The sequence below is a fragment of the Vigna umbellata genome, chromosome 4 (genome assembly GCF_029865625.1).
Source record: "Vigna umbellata cultivar VRB3 chromosome 4, Vumbellata_1.0, whole genome shotgun sequence".
In the NCBI taxonomy this organism is placed as follows: Eukaryota; Viridiplantae; Streptophyta; class Magnoliopsida; order Fabales; family Fabaceae; genus Vigna; species Vigna umbellata.
The window spans coordinates 44,339,996-44,358,483 of NC_142168.1; the positions used below are offsets into that span (position 1 = coordinate 44,339,996).

Here is an 18,488-nt window from a genome sequence, read left to right on the forward strand (position 1 = left end):
TTGTGACAATTTTTAACGTTTAATTTAGAATTTTAATTGTCATAAATATCATATTATTTTTATTGGTCAACTCATAAAAATCCATCAACCTAGATATCAAATACTGAATTTTAGTGAAACATTAGACAATTAAAACTAGGGGGAAGACATAGAAAACTACAAGATGTAAATAATTAGCTACCTTAAAATAGCATTAGACATATAATAGAAGCTAATTGTGTTTGGTGAAATAAGTCAATGCCAGCATTTAATAACTTTTAAAAAATAAAAAATTTAGTTAGAGGGTAGGCTGATGCTAAAAAGTTAATTTTTGAATCAAAAAGAAATAATGAGTCTGGTCGACGCTAAAATTTAATGATTTTTAAAAGTTAAAAAATTCAGTTATATTGGACTCCAATGATGTTAAGAAGTTAATTTTTGAATTAAAAAAATAAAAAGTTAGCATGTGTTAGGTCAACACTAAATAGATAAAATTAATAAATAAATAAAAACATTAATTAAAGATTGGTTAAGCCCATTCTAAATGGACGCATAACAAATTAATATAAAATAATAACATTAAATATGGCATGGGCCAAGCCGACACTACAAAATATTGTAAATTCGTTATGTTGGTTGGAACGAATAAAAATGTTGATTAATTTTATATAATGGTCCATTATATAAAAACGATTATTGTAAACATTTACATTATCATCATCTATCTCCAAATCACCATCACCATTAACATCTTTCTCTTTCTTTTCTTCATTTTCTTTTTCTTCGTCTTTCTCATAAGATATTTTCAATAATGCAAATTTTAAAAACTAATCATCAAAAGTGTTCCTTAGGTCGATGCTATCACTCATATAGTTCTTTTTGGGAAATATAAACACTAGAGGTAGTCGAACAATTTAATTAAGCTTGTCAATTTAAAAACTTTATAACATTATAAAATTCAAAATTAACAAATCAAAGAGATCTTTAATATTTTTTTAATCTTATTTTCTATCAAATTTTAATATATTTTAAATTAATTATATTAAAAATGATACAAAATTTAATAAGTTATTTGATATTTATTGAAAATGATTTAACTGAATATGGTATAATAAATTGAAAAGTTTTAAAACTAAAGAGGATAATACTAAAATGTTAGGTCTCTATTTCAAAATAATAAATAAACTTCAAGTTAGAGTAATTAAAAGAGCTAAAATTCAATATATCCATTTATAAATAAAATAAAATTTAAAGATGAATTAAGATAAAATTAAAGTTTAGGATATTTCTTTTAAAATAAATTCAACTTTAGAAGGTTGAATATTTCTTTTCCATTTGATATTATTAACTGCTTATTTCTAAATATGTGCATAAAAGATTCCTTGTAAGTATCACTCTATATAACAGAGAAAGTAAGGATTGAAATTAGAATAACAACTCCAAGAACGTAGGAAGTAAACCAATCTATACATCATTTTATAATAAAGAAAGTAAACATTGAAACTAGGATCATAACTCCAAGAACTTTGGAAGTAAACCATATATTATATATATATATATATATATATATATATATATATATATATATATATATATATATATATATATATATATATATATATATATATATATATATATATATATATATAACACTCTAGACGATCATATCAAACACAGTACAAAACACAACAATGAACAATGTCACAAACATGTAAGGTACATAGCAAAACCCGTTTATTTTCTAATTCACACATCTTTCACACAGAACAACAACAAAGTCTAGTGTTGAATTTGCCATGGAAGGTTCCGAAATTCTCTTAGTTTCCTTCAATTTGAATCAGCTTGGTTTGTGGTTGCTTGACCTCCTGCTTAGGGACAGTGACAACAAGAACACCATTCTCCATGCTAGCCCTAACTTGATCGACCTTAGCATTCTCTGGAAGCTTGAACCTTCTTTGAAACTTGCCATGGAAACGTTCAACGTGATGCCATTTGTTGTTCTTGTCATCATCATCATGATCATCAACATGTTTTTTCCTCTCACCACTGATGTGAAGCACCCTTCCTTCATCAATCTCAACCTTCACATCTTCTTTCTTCATCCCTGGAAGGTCAGATATGAAGATGTGAGCATCCTTGGTCTCTTTCCAATCTGTTGGGGTGCTTAGAACAGGACACCTGTTGATCATAGAAAGGAAAGGGTCGTAGCTTTCATCACCAAGAAGTTGATGAATGAGAGACATGCTTATTTCTGTATTCAACACACAATTTAGAAAGCAAAGATGAAAACTTTTGGAAGATAAAATCAAATGAGAGAGAAAGTAGTTGGTGATCTTCAATTGGGTTTTTTTGGGATGTGGTAGGTTTTTATTAAGAGAAAGACTGAAAATCTTGAAGGTTCATGGAGTTTCTTTAGTTTTTGCTGATGTTCCACCATTTTCGAAACCTTCTCGTTTCTTCCGCCATGTTCTTGCTCATTCTTTTCCTTTTGGTGTCTTTATTAAATTTTTATCATATAGCAATAATAGTTCAGGTCAGAAAATGACTTAATTGCCATTTTGTCTTCATGTACCATAACTGTTGGATGCCAATTTCTTTGCATAATTTAAAAGTTTTTTTTTAATTTTTAAATTGTGTAATTTAAAATTTGAAATATGTTGCTGTGTAATCAAGAAATAAAAAACAATTTTGGATTATATAATTTAAATTTTTTGTAAAAAAATAAATTTTGAATTATGTAATTTAAAAACTAAAAATAATTTTCAAATTATCTAATCTGAAATAAAAATAACTATTAGATTTATTTTAAAGTTATTATTTTTTAAAATTATTTTTGTATTACACAATAAAATTATTTCACTTTTGGATTACATAATTTAAAAATACTTTTTGTTTTAGATGGTAGAATTTAAAAGTATTTTTTTTAATTTGAATTATATAACCCAAAATTTATTTTTACTTTTCATATTGTATAATTTAAAAATAAATATGACTTTCAAAAATTATAATCTAAAATAAAAAACATGGGAATTTTTTTTATAAAGACAAAAGTTACAAGTTGCAGGAAGAAAGTGCCTTGTTCAGTAATAGTATATTTAGTTTTCATGGGTTCAATTCGGTCTCTTCAATTTCATTACATCAATTATATCTATCACATACCACAATAATAGACATATTTTTAGTAAAAAAAAAATCTAATACTTTACCATTTTATCCGACACAATATACTCTAAAATTTAATTAATAAAATTAAAACTTGAGATCAGCCACATTCCAATATTGGAATAGGCAATATTAAAATTCTAATTAATCAATTATATTTTATATATATATATATATATATATATATATATATATATATGTTAGGGATAATTATAAAATTTTCCTCCTCATTTCTCAACTTTTTTTCTCTATTTTTTTTTCTTTAAGTTCCTGTTAAATTAAATTACTTATTGAATCTATTTTATTAATAAGCAAAATACTGATAAACGATGGGAATAACTTATTGAGAGTTGTTGCTAAAGTAATTTGATTTGATTTTACTCGTATATAAATAATAGAGAAGAAGAAAGAAAAAAGAAAAACAAAAAACCTGTTTGTCAAATGAGATTGACAATTAGTAGCGAAGGAGAAAGAGAATTTCTTCACGCACCCCCATATTTTCTTCCTAGACCTCATACTTTTAAATCCCGAAAACACCCCTGCTCCTAAAATATGATAGGGTTTTGGACAGCTGATGTTCGTCACTTTGAGTTGGTCTTCTACTTCTTTGTGGTGATTGAATTTGGATGGTGGAATACCTTTTGTAGATTGACAAATTTGTAACATATTTTAAGTTATTTAACATGCTATAATGTGATTTTGAATTGAAAAGTATTTTGAATTGCACAATCTAGCATATAAAATACATTTTGGATTATACTATCAGAAATACTTTCAAATCCAAAATCTACTTGCAAGGTAAACTTTCGGTAATGGAGGTACAGCAGCTCTATGGAGGTGTCGCGACTTGTCTGAGAGGTTTTTAATAATTTTTAAGTCAAGGGCAGTTAGGCCATTTCCTCTGTACTGTGTGCGTGCAGAAAGAAAATATGATGGTGTAGGAAGAAACACTCAAGGAAAAATTTTCATATTAGACAAGAATGTAATCAAGTTCTATACCATATGTGACCGTTGCTTCCTGCATCCTCATCAATTTTTACATGCACCCTATGATTCTTTAAAATTCAGTTTTTACCCTTGATTATTTTATATGAAAGTTATCACCTTTGTAGATATAGTGGTGACTATGAATTCTCGTGGGTTTTTCTGGAAAGCTTTATTGGAAGTGCATAGTGAGTGAAGTGTTGAAGGCAAGGTTTTCGAAAAAAGTATCATTCCAAAAAAAACTCAATACAAAAGTAATTGAAATGACCATGAGACTTCCGAAAAATGAATTTCGTATTATATTGTTGAATATGTTACGGAAAGCGAAATCCAGAAGCATAGATGTGCTTTATGGAAATGTCAGTCCGGAAATGAGAAAATGTTATTCGAGAATTCGTTATCGAGAAGTAAAATTTACAATTCTGAAATCCATTTTGCATAGGTGTTTCGGTACCGGTGCGCCATAACCAAGGAGGGAGAATCTATGCAATCCACGATGGTGAAGCTAAAAGTTGAATCCAAATCCAAATTCCTCCAAAACGAATTGAAAATCATAATGGTTCTAATATAGGTTTTGGGAAGGGGATGGGTAGTGATAGAAATGAGGCTTTGTCACCCTCCAATGCATCATCAAGGGCTCAGTGGAAGTTCGAGAGGTGATCATAAAGAATTATGAAGATCCTCTTAAGGAGGTTGTTGAGGATGACTTACTCTTGAGGGGATTATTAGTGGGTAGATTCCTTAGTTAATATATAATTTTTCAAGTTTAGGTGACTGTCCATCTTGAACTCATGGTTAAACAATAAATATACTTTTAAGAATGAGGAGATGGAGGATCAAATATTTTTAGGGGGATTTGTGCTACAGAGAATGTATGTCATGGTCGTGAAGAGTACGAAAAGGACCTTTTCTTTGTTTGTATGACCTTTTTTACTCAATTTCATGTTTGGCTACCTTTTGACGAGTTCACCACGAGTTTTTATCTTCTTAATGTTTCATTCACCCAACTTCGTCGAAGTAGTTGGGTTGCCCCCAAGCCTTAGATTGGTATGTAGAGTTCTTTAGTTATTGTCGACACCTTAATGTTTTCTTCACTTCTACCTACTTACCTGTCTGAGGCCTCTCGTTACGTGGTTATCCTTAGTTAACCAATTGGGTACTTGTCTGCTTAACACATACTCCTAATTGTTTAAGAAATATAAGAATATACTTTTTAGGGTTGTAGTAAGCCCTACTTGCCAGTGTCATTTGATGAGAATAATAGGCCTAAGTTGCTTTTCTATTGGACATATGATCCTTTTATGTATAAGGAATGGCCAAAGGACATTATGTTTGACGAGGATAAAAGGATCCTGAGTATCTTGGACAAGCTACCTTGCAAACTACTTAGTAAAAGTATTATTAGTATTTACCTGTCTCCACAACTAATGACTGACCTATTCTTTAAGTTTTAAAATTCTTGTAACTTGGATATTTTTCTAAGCTTTGAAGGTGTTTTTTAATTTGTAAGTTACATGGCTCAACATAAGTTAAGTTAGGGACAAAAGACATGTTCCACCAATTGAGGAACAAGATGGCAATTGAATCTAAGAAAGGAGGGGCGACCAAAATGGTACCTAATTTGTTAGGACTTGTGGTGGGTGGGAAAGTCCTTTTGCTAGAGGTAGAAGAATCACATGGGGTTTGAAATCCTAAGGTTCAAGTGATTCATTAATGAACAAAGATCTACAAGTAAGAGTACTTCTCAAAAGATGAGATTAAATATAATCGTAGATAATAATTTTAAGCATCATAGACTTGATGTTTCAAAGTTATTGCTAGAAAAGCTCTCAGTTATTTATGCCCATTTGAAGTTAACAAGGTAAGTAACAAATGGTTCTGCAAATTGTTCAACTAGGTTGGCATGGTAGTCAATAGGGAATTTCGAATCTTCAACTAGGGCCAAGAGAAATTTTGGTAGGAAGCTTAGATGTCTAAACCAAATACATGTTGATTTAGTAAGCCAACATGTACTCGGTCAAGAATAAGTCTTATGCCATCATAGTTGAGGTGTACTTGGATGCATACAGTACAAGCACATTTGATCCTTTTGGGAGTGAACAATGACATCGATTCAAATTTGTTAGGTTAAATAGAGGATTTCTTGGTGTAAAGCCAATGACTTTGGTCCAACCAATGGATCCATTGCTAGGGGAATGATATGGAGAATGCAAGAGGAACTAGAAGATGAGACATCCAAGACAAGAACATGACACACCAAGCTTTCTTGGAAAACAGAGGATCGCCCAACGTATTTAGTAGGACGCCCAACAAGACCTACACCTAGCGGACATGACTTGCTACTTCACATTTTTCTTGTCTTCTAGACTTGTGCCAGTAGAGCCAACCCATGCCCAACGCTAGTGAGCAGATAACATAATCACATTTTATGTCTTTCTTTTACACGTGCCTAAACCATATAAAACGTGAATCTACGTGCTTATTGATCTGTGAGACATGGTTGATGATTGGTCAAGCATGATTGATAACTTTTTGGCAAGTATACCAAATCGTTCCAAGTAATACAGTGGATGAGTAAAAATGTATCGTTCTCCCAAGGGAATTTGAGTTACTTTAATCAATTAAAATTATTTATCAAGATCAATTACTGATGATATTTGTGATTTTAATTTGGATTTAAACATTAAATTAACAACGTAAACAAAATTAAGATTTGAAAAATGCGATAAAAGATCACTGAAATTGGTCTTTAACTAACATTACAGTAAGATCCTGGACAACATATATTCTCTGTTCAAGCATTCACATGAGAGTATCTTGTTTCAATTCCTTAAAAACAAGTTCTAAAATTATCTATTGAATTATTAATTCCTTAATTAATTCATCAGATAATTTTGCATTAAGTTCAGATGTTAGAATGACCAAAAGCACAGAAGCTATTCCTAGCGTAATTTACTTTTAGTTTCTTTTCTTACGTTTCTGGTTCCAAAAATACTTTCCAGTACAAACGAACTTTTAAAGAGATTAATACTTCCGTATAATCAAAAACAAGTCAAGAAAAGAACATGAACAAAAACATATATTGCACAGGAATTTTACATCAATGTTTCGTCATACAACCAATTCCAATGAACAGAAAATTTAGCCTATCCTAGACATCTCAAACGTACTCTTTACAGAAATTCCTTGCATAAAGTGAAGTCTTGATGTCTTGACAAGTCTCCTGATCGTCTCCTGAATTCTCCAGTCTTTCTCTGCTATTTTCGTGTGTCAGAAGATGGTTTTTGCCTTTCTGTCACGTCTTTTAAAACCAATAACTTCATTAATTCGTACAGCGCACAGATGTGTGCGCGCTATGCGAATTTCGTGTAACCGCTGCCTCTCAACTGATGTTATTCGCACAGCGCACAAGTAATGGTGCGCTATGCGAATTTTCATTTCCTGGCAGTGCGAGCTTTGGCATGCACTATGCGAGAATTAGTTGACAGACTCCCAATTATACATCCTTTCCTGTACAATAATTTACAAACAATCTACTTCAGATTACAACATTTCACTGAGTAATAACATGAATAATTAGAAGATTGAGATCATTTATAAGTGTAAAAACAACTCTTTCACACTTATCAATGATGCACGAGCAAGGGGGTTGAATTCACTATAAATTCAACACCCTACACCATGTAAAGACACTTTTGTGATGAATGCAAGGTTACTCTGTTAAGATCACTCCATAGCTTTCTTTCTCTTCTTGAGAGTCACAATTTTGTAGTCCTAACAGGCCTCCTCTAGCCACCTTCCATACACTGATATTCCCTACACTATAATTCTTAAATCTGCCTTTACTACTTGTACCAGCAGGGACCGAACGCCGTACGAAAGGACATCCACGTCATCCTACCGGCCGCCCACATTACCATACGAGACCTAGAAAACTACCCTTTTACTTACTGATTGGGAAGGGTTACGTGGTGAAGGGCGGACGCCCATGTACCCGTAATTACTCACTGTTGTGAAAGGTTGTGTGGCAGGGTGGACACCCGTCCGCCCATATTCAAGGCTCACCCGAAGCCGGCCGCCCAGGCCGGACACCCGTCAGGACCGGCCGATCTTGAGGATAAGACATGCGAGGGCAGCCAATCGCGCTATTAATCATCTGAGTTTAAGGTAAGTAGGGTTTAAAAGCTACTGGGCTGAATTGGGCCGTGATTAACTTTTCACTAATCCCAAGCCCATAGCGAAAACTATAAATACAGATCCAGGGTGAGTGGTAGATAGGTTGCATTTACTGCACATTTATTAGTGTCTGAGAAAAACGCCATAGCTCTCAACTGACTTTGGCATCGGAGAATCTTTTGCAGGTCTCCCACCAGTAGACTGAAGAGTGCACCGAGGAGTGAACACGGAGGATAGGACGTACGGAACAGGAGTAGAGAGTGACGTGGAAACGTGGAACCAGCACAACCCCTCACATTCGAAACACTACTTGACCAACTAATTCAAACCGTCCTTCATCACTTCTTCATTTTGTTGCTTGTGTTCGTTGAACATTGCTTTTGGATTCTTCTAGTTTGAAGCTCATCATAGCTCATTTGTAAATTACTCTCTTTTTTTTCAAAAAAATATACACATTATAAAAACATTATACCAATTTCTAAGTATAATTCTAATTAGTGCTGCCAAAACGGGTAGCCCGGCCCGAGGTCCGGTCCATTGTGGGTTAGTCACTTAGTGAGTCAACCTAACCCGACTCACTTATTAGCGAGCCAAAAAAATTCAAACTCGATCCAACCCACCATGGGTTGGTGGGTTAAACGAGTTGGTGGGTTCACTTAATTGCAAGTTTTTTTTTCAAAACCAAACAAAAAATTACAAAGCTTTGTAATTGAAATATAAAAAAAATTTCACTTTAAAATAATGTTAAACTCCAAAGAGAATTAAAAAAAAGTACCATACAATCCAAATGTAATTCAAAAGTGAGTACAAAAGACGAACAAATAAGCTTCTAATATTGATCATTTTTGTGTTACTTATCTATTTATAATATTAGAGTCTTGTAACATCCCAAAAATACAGCAATAAACCATATGATAGAATAATTACATTAATAATAATCCAGATTAGTCTTACACTAGAGACGAGCGTACGCTCATGGCCGAACGACCTTACAGAAAGAGTTACAAATTAAAGTCGTACCTCACTACCCAAACTATGCGACCGGTTTACAAAATAACAATACCGATCGTTCATACTTAAACAAAAGGAAAGGTGAGCGGACGTCCACCTTACTATAATTAGACTATTGCCTGAACGTCCTACTCTCCGGTCTTGACTTCGATTTCTTCCAAATTTTCTTCTTCCAGCGCCTTATCCAGCAGCTCGACTCCTTCTGCTCACATCCACACGGATGATCATTGCAATGACAAGGACGGACGTACAAAACCAGACACGACAGGAAACGCAGGGTAAGCTTATGTAATTTAATTCATGCATAAACATACATTTCAAATAATTCAACACCAAATAAATTTCAACGTACGTATTACACAAGCCTATCACTAGACTGACTGTCCGGACTGTATGAAATCTGCGTAGCTACAGGCGTTCGTGCACCCGGGTGATGTAGTAACTGGAATACTCTCATCAGCTTCCGTCCAAAGTACCCCTAAGGACTAGGACCTCCTGTCGTTCCCACACATGACTTACCCTCCTCTACGTGAGGACGAGTACTCACGGAACATCAGGATGAACTGCCAGCATTAGCATGCCCACAGTCATATTTTACCAATTCCAATATTCATCCATGAGTCGTTCCTCCCTGGAACGCTCGTTCAAATCCACATCATTTCATTCATATCACATTCTCTTCCTATTTCATTCATAATCATTCTCAATTTCATCTTTCATTATCATTTTTCTCAAATTCATCTTTCATTACCAATAAGTTAAATTTCATCTTTGTTCAAAAATTCTTACAGATACTCGATACCGAACGTTCAATCCTCACTCAGAACAAGGACGAACACTTGGAACGAGACAGAGAGGTCTCCAGTTCCAGAATAGAATAAGACCGAGAGAGTTACTATCGAATTACGAAAGAAACCAAGGTCAACTACATATCGCAAGAATGACTAGAACGGACGTTACTTACAAAGTGAGTCAATTAGATGAACTGACCCTTGAGAGTTCTAACCGAACGCAGAAAGAACTAGGCCAAATACTAAAGCTCTAAGCCGGAACCAAATGGACGTATATACTTCAAGACTTTCATAGTAGAATACTTAAAAGGATTCACCTGAAGAAACCGAACGCTTAAGAATCTTTAGCTTATTTAAATTTACATCAAGAATTCTGAATGCCAGTCAATGACCGAGCACGGTGAAGGAGAAGATTTTATTTAGACGAACGTTACTTTGCATCAAAATAAATTATATAAGAAACGAGAACGAGCGCTTGGTGTAAGACCAAGCACTACTCAGTACGAGCGCTTGGTGTAAGACCGAGCACTAATGAATTATAATAAAAGGCTTAATAAATATAATAAGATATTATCGAAGCAGTGTTTACGAACAACAAAATATACCGTTACATATAGAAATTTAGTTTATTATAGGATACCCAGATACAACTGTGCTTGGTCGAACGCTCAAGCATAGTATTACCACACGAGGACGCTCGTCCTCAACTAGGAATCTCTCCAAATGAAAGAATCTCATTTCAACTATATTTACCAGAAGAACCGAACGGTCAAAGACCGTTCAATTACGAACGTACACTATCATGGCGAATACATATTCAGATTTCATTTATATTCAATTCATTTCTCAATACATAGTTTCATAACTTTATAAAATTCTAATCATAATCAATTTGATTACTTCATACAATCCATATCATACCAAGAAATCATATTCCACATCAACCACCATATCAGTATTCATACTTGATACATACATTCAACCATTCATCAACAAGCATTCATTATCAACGAACGTACAACAACATACAATTAAATTAGATAAGCTTCCCTTACCTCTGAGCGTGAACGTACGTCCTACAAACTGAGACTCAGTTCGCCGAACTACGATTCTTTCTACCCTCAACGCTCAACAACTCTTCGAACCAAAATAAAACAACAGTCCAAACTCGTTCAGAATGAAACTAAGGACCCATGCAACCAGAACTTGGTTTGCATGTTTTCAAGAACGAACGGTTAAAGACAAGGAAAACTTACCCGTTCAGAATTTGAAACCAATCGGATCAAACTAAAGCTTGGGACGCCGGAAGTGCTCCTACGGTGCCTGAATGGAGATCGGAGAAGGGAAATTATGCATGTTCTTAGAGAGAAGATGAAGAGGAGGTAGAGAGAAGGAGGAGAAAATGAGGTTCTTCAGAAACGTGAAAAGAGGGTGCCTGCAAAGAGTGGAGCAGATTTTCTGAAAATCCAAGTTTTTTCTGCACACGTCACAACGAACGTCCCCTCTTCAGTCGACACCTGCTTTCCACTAACTGATTCCCTGGGTCTCCTTTGCTTGACACCTGGCGTTCTTCACCTGAGTGTCGAGCCTTCCTCTTGACACGTGAATTCCACTAACGACACGTGTTTGGATTTTACTGGTTCTGATATTTGATTTTACTGGTTCTGACAAGTCTTGAATGGATAAATCATATCTCTTCAAAACAATTATAAAAGATAAAGTTAAAAGAAATTAACAAATATCTCATAATATGCTGGTATTTTAAATATAGGCAAAATATAAAAAACCAAATTATGTTATTGACTTTTGATAATAAATTATCAAATTTTACTTTTAATTCTTAATGATTTCTTGAATATCCTTTTTTTCTAATACGTTCTTATTGATGTTAAATGTTGAAATGAAATATTTTAAGTAGTACTTTAAGCACACAAAAAAGTATTATAGATGAACAAAGGTTTAAGAAATGTTGGGTTAAAAAAAGAAAAATCCTGTTATTTACCAACACGTTTAATTAATTATAAAAAATATATAGAATACTACAAATTAAAAATGTCTTACCTGCTTATTCTATTATGAGTGAATAAAAATTTGAGCCCCATAATACTGTTTAATGGGAGTGAGTTTTTTTTATAATAAATTGCTCTATTGGGATTCTTGTTTGATCAATGCAAAATCGAAACGTAGCAAAGCATATATAGTAAAAAAACAGTGACAGTTTGAGATGAGACAATGAATGAAGGACAACGTTAAAGTACATTGAATAGAAAAAGGTGATAACAGTGCATAGATCTTATCTTTTTTTTTGCGTCGCTTTCTTCCCTAACTAAGTTAAATGTAGCTGGTGGGATCATAAAGAATCATTCTTCCGGCTTTTACGTCTGCTGTTGGTAACCAAAAAGCTGTTCCTAATTTTATCATACACTTCTCTTTTATCCAATAGTTAAGACCAACAAATTACTACTCTTTAGAGCGAAAATATAAAACAAAAAGATAAATTTCATAACATTAAGATTAATCTGTCACTAAATCATAAAAATGGGATATGAAACTACAACATGCACACATATGTATAGTTTGATGGGTCATTTTGTTTTACAAAAGAATATAATCAAAAATAAAAAAAAATATAATATGTAAATAAATAGGATAATAATAATGTGACAACATTTTAACACTATCTACGTGTCATTCTGTGATTGGTCCAAAAATTACTTTACAATCAATAATAATAATTATAAACACCAACATAAACCGATCACATAATAACATGTAAATAGTGTTAAAATGTTGTCAAAAAATACTGTATACGTATCATTATGTGTAAACCTTATAAATTGATTTTATAAAGTTGAATTAAATCTAAAATATATCTATATAATAAAATACAACACGTTGTAATGAAAAACTAATAGGTTTATTATTTTTTCTAATGATATATTATTTATTTTTATTTATTTTTCTAATAATATAAATTCATTACTCTTATAAGAATTGGTTATAATTTAGAAGAGCACCTATTGTGAAAATAATGATATAAAAACAAGTAAAATGCTTCAGAAAATAAACAAAAATAGATTAAACTTTTGTTTTTTAAGAAGAAAATAATTGAGTAATTGGCTAAGATATATATCATGATAAATATATTTTTTTTTTGTGCAATTATGCTATCCATTTTCTCCTAGTGTAATAAGAATTATGACTAAATTAATAGTTTTTCAGTATATTAACTTTTTTTTGTCAGTTGTTTTAATTCATGATTCTTTTTCTTCGTTTTTTTTAACCGACAAAGATGCATTATTGATCAACGAAAAGGCATAGGAAGAAGTGCCAAAACTCACAAACAACCATGGGTCTGAACATTGGTTCAAAACAAACTAGAATAACGTGTTCTCTAACATTGTAAACAAACAAATACAAACCATAAACAGAAGGCCATATAAGGTAATAAAACTTCACTAAATACTTGGGATTTTTTCCCACTCACATGGGAATTTTCTTTATGATTCTTCTGGATTTGTTTTCCCAAAAAAATCCATAGGAGTTTTTTTGTGTATTCACTCTAACAAGAGAAATTATTATTTTAATATGTGAAAAAAAATGGTGCATTATGAAATTTACTTAACATTAATTATCCACAAGGGAATTTCTTAGGAATTGAAATTAAGAAGAAAAAATCCGTATAAAAAGTAAAATTCTCTTAGTCTTATAGCTGTTGAAAGTACGTTGAAAAATAGGCATAGGAATAAAGCAATAAAAGGAATGGTATGATAAAAGCGACTTTCACTCTTGAAGGAAAGAGGCAGTGCATCTTTGAAGTAGCTATAAGTGTATGGGTTTCTTTTTCTTAGTCCTTTTCTACGATCAAGGGACCTTATTAAAAAAAACCTCAATTCTATAATCAGAATAAATTTTTTGATGAATTTTCATTAATCTGATTCATTTTTCAATCTATTTTTACTTAGCTTATTTCTTAAGATATTTATATTTGTCTCACTAAATAAGTGGAAAGAGATCAAATTAAAAATATGGCCAAGAGGTACCAGAGAACAAAATATTCTTATGGTAAATTTTTGAATTATAAACGATAATTGTGTATAAAATCATCTTATTAAAGTGTTGCTAAATAGATTGTTTTGAAAAATTATAGATAATTCACATTCAATAATCATTAAAGGGAGAAGAATGCTAGATAACAGCTTTCGAGATAATAAAGTTTTGAAAGAGAACAGGAGGAAGAAAAAAAACATGATTGTTACTGTGGATCGACAGGGTGACAAAGTGCAGGACAAAACGGAGTGGGTGAATGTGTAAGAAAGTGTCTAGTAACCGTTCGGTCTGATAACCGTTGAACAAAGTTAAGACGTAATTAATGTCGCAACGACTACTGTTAAGCAGTTAAGATTTGTATTAATGATCATTAAGAGGTAAAATTAATTAGTCAGATTCTTCTAAACTCTATAAATAGGGGTATACTTTCGAGGTAAACAAACTTTTGGACTTACTATTGAATCATAAAAGACCTATAGAGAATGCTCGTTATAGAATCAGCACAAGCGATTATTCTCATCCCATTTCAGCAGAAACATTTTGGTGCCCACATGGGGCCGAGAATTTTCGAACACACCCTAACAAGACCATAAGGATGGCTCAGGACCCAACGACATTTATGTAGGAGATGAGGAGGAGGATGGAGGCCATGCAAGCTGAGATTGAGACCTTGAGAGTCGAACGTGATGCGGCATGGGGGGCTCAGTCGAATCAGCAGTCGTCTGCACGCACCCGAACCCAACCCATTGTAGAATTTCCAAAAACTGATCAAGATACTGATACGAACACTGATCAAAACGCCGACCAGAGCGATGATCAGGGGAAAATAGTTCGAGAAGGAGTTTGGTCCGCCCAGTTAACGCCGCTCGAGCAAGGGCATTTCATCCCTTTACGGCTGCAGTCTTGGAGGAGCCAATGCTTGAAAGGGCATTCCCCACTCTGGAAAAATATGACGGGTCGGGGGACCTAGAGGAGCATCTGAGGTCGTTTATCGATGCCATGGCTATCTCTCCCCTAGTGAGAATGTGTGGTGCAGGGTTTTTTCCCTGTCAATTAAAGGAGAAGCTCTAGCATGGTTCCATTCGCTTCGGCCTATAACCTAACAACTTTGCAACCCTGAGAAACCTGTTTGAACAACAATTTTCTTCCAGGAAGACGCGAAATCTTACGTACTTGGAGTTAACTAACATCAAGCAGGAGAAGGGAGAAAACCTCAGAGATTTTATAGATCGTTATAATCGGATCGCACGACAAGTGAAAGACGTGGGCAAAAAATTCATAACAAGTACTTTGGCTACTTCGTTGAGACCTAATTCTTTTGCGGACAGCCTGTTCATAGAGCCACCTATGACCGTGGATGAATTGCAAGATAAGGCGGCCAAGTTCATCAGAATTAAGGAGATGCGAGCTGTCCAGAAAAGGTAGCATGAGCAAAATACTTTGGTTTCAGTCCAAGAGAAGAAAGAGGGAAAGAAGACATTCGCCCCAAACGAACAGAAAAAAGGGCAAAAAGTTCAAAGATGGTCCGAAAGGGCCCATATTTGAACGGTATACCCAGTTAAACGCACTAAGGGCAAGAATCTTGGAGGAAGCCTTGAGCGTGACTCTCCTCCCGCCCTTGAAGCCAGCACGGACGCCCAAGAATGCGGATGATACTAAACATTGCACCTATCATCTGAGCATAGGGCACACGACTGAAGAATGCACCACTATGAGGGATAAGGTTGAGGAATTGGTACAAGCGGGACATTTGAGGAGGTTCGTGAGAAGTGACCAGGTGGAGAGAAGTCCGCCCAGGAGGGGAAGATCCAAATGGACCGATCGTAGAGATGATCGTAGTCCCGACCGCTGACGTAGCAGAAGTCGGAGTCATGATCGACCGCTAAGTGGCATTATTAATACTATTTCTAGAGGTTTTGATGGAGGAGGATCGTCGGCGTTGGCGAGGAATAAGAGTTTGAGGGATTTGAAGAGTGTTCATGGGGTAGATGTAAAGAAACGCTCAATGCCACCAATTACTTTTACGGATGAAGATTTTCATGCTCCCAATCCCGAGCAGGACGATCCTATGGTAATCACCGCTGTTATCGCTCGGTACAACGTCGGAAAAGTTTTGATCGATTAGGGCAGTTCGGTCAATATCCTGTATTGGAAGCGTTCCAGCAAATGGATTTGTCGGAAGACTTGATCGTTCCCTACAACGAGCAAATTGTAGGGTTTGCGGGAGAAAGAGTGGAAAACCGGGGGTACGTAGACTTAGTAGCGTGCCTAGGGACCGAGCGGGGTGCTAAAGAGCTGAGGACCATATTTTTGTTGGTAGAAGCTAGCACTCCTTACAATGTGCTTATAGGCAGACCTTGCCTAAACGCTTTTGGGGCAATCGTTTCGATGCCACGCCTCATTCTTATGTTTCCTTCTGATAAGGGGACCATTTGCACTGTTCGGGCGAATCAGAAAGTCGCTCGGGAATGTTATGTGGCGGGGCTAAAGGTTGAACCCTCATCCTCGCGGAAAAAGATCAAGCGGTCGAAAGTAGCCATGGCAGACTTGGATCCAAGGGCCAATACAAATGACCGAATGGAATCACTGGGAGAAACAAGACCGTTCGGTCTTGGGCGCAAGGAAGACCAAGTTACTTCCATTGGGAGTGAGTTGAAGGATGAACAAGCCAAGTTGATAAACGACGAGCTGACGAAAAATAAAGACCTGTTCACTTGGACTGTAGTCGACATGCCGGGGATTCACTCAAGAGTCATGTCGCATAAGTTTTATCTCAAATCAAGAGGGGGGGGGGAGGAATTTGATTTTGCTTTAAAAAATGATTTCTTCAAAATCTTTGCAAAATCTTTTATTTTCTTGAAATCAATAAAACAAGAATTGATGAATCAATCAATAAAAGAGAAACAGTAGAGAAAGATTAACACTAGCAATTTATACTGGTTCTGTCAAGCCTACATCTAGTCTTCCTTCAACAACCATAGTTGAAGGGATTCCACTATAATGATAGAGTTTACAAGAATACAAAGATAGCCCCTCTCAATGTACTTCTCTCTACACTTAAAGTCACTATAGCAAAACAAGAGGTGAACACCCTCACATACTTACAACACAGAGAACAATCACAACTCTCTCAACACCCTGAGAACAATCACAACTCTCTCCCCTAGCACACTCGCACAGGTACACAATACTCATATTGTATAAGACGTATCTGATCTTCCAAGCACACTTCAGCAGTGTAGATCGAATCAGAATTGTTCTAGCTCACTTTCTTGAATGAATCTTTATGGGTAATCAACCTTTGATGCTTTGAATCTTCAAGAATACTTCTTGGATGCTCCTGTAATTAAAACTCAATTAAATCGTTAGTATTTGAAAGTGATAGCCTTTTTTTTTCAAGCAGCGTGTAAGACAATTATTTATAGGATTTTTTTTAATCCTGACGCAATATAACCGATTAAGGTATTTAAGTAATCTGTTAAGTTTTTCCTTCTGCTTTAGCAGATTCTCTTAAGTTTTCTTGTTTTAATTTTAACATATTATACAGCGCATACAATGGATTATATAATTCTCATAAGCCAACATTAAATTTATTTGACCGTTAAAACAATTTAGGCTATCAAATGAAATGGATTTGAACAAAGTAAATTGATTTAATCGATTAAATAACTTATGTAATCGATTAATCTTGTACTTAAGCAAATTTTCAATCTAATTTCCATTTTAAACATATCAATTCACATATTAAACATATAATAACATAGTTTCGTGTTTTAATCGATTATACAACTTATGTAATCGATTACTACAGAGTTGTTATGCCGGTTAAGTATACAATGATATCTGGAGAAATCTAATCAATTATACATTTTGTTAAATCGATTATTTCTACCAGAAATGATATATTCAATCTGTTTAAAGCATGATTCATTTACAAATAATGAATTTATATATCAAGCACACAATAAAGATAAAACAATTGTTATGTCATTTCTTATACAAGAAACTATAAAATCATTCTTTTATTCATCATAAATAAACATAGATATAAAGAGTAGGTTTAGCTCTTCCTATCAATAGTTTTCATTCTATTTGTTGAATTTATATTAGGATTAGATATGTGTTTCTTTTGTTCGGTTGAATTTTTTTATTGCTTTTCGATTTATAGGTTTTAATAGTTTTTCTACATATATTTTGACCAGAAATTGATATTTTTGTTTGGATTGAATTTATAAAAAAAAAACTTAAAAAATTAATTTTTTAATAAAAAAACCTTGTTTTTAAGTTTGTTTTAGACCTTCCAAATTTTCTAGTCGTTTGTGGCTGTTATTTAGT

At 34.0% G+C, this 18,488-nt stretch overlaps 1 protein-coding gene across 1 annotated transcript; it reads right to left on the reverse strand.

Moving 5' to 3' along the window:
* Positions 1–1,644: 1,644 nt before the first annotated feature.
* Positions 1,645–2,436, reverse strand: LOC124848873 (18.1 kDa class I heat shock protein-like). The gene has a single exon (XM_047326689.2). It carries the CDS (start codon positions 2,220–2,222, stop codon positions 1,797–1,799), a length of 426 nt encoding a protein of 141 aa, XP_047182645.1. The 5' UTR covers positions 2,223–2,436; the 3' UTR covers positions 1,645–1,796.
* Between the last annotated feature and the right edge of the window lie 16,052 nt (positions 2,437–18,488).

Excerpts from the sequence above, each read along its gene's own strand:
- LOC124848873 (XM_047326689.2), bottom strand. The coding sequence starts at position 2,222 with ATGTCTCTCATTCATCAACTTCTTGGTGATGAAAGCTACGACCCTTTC.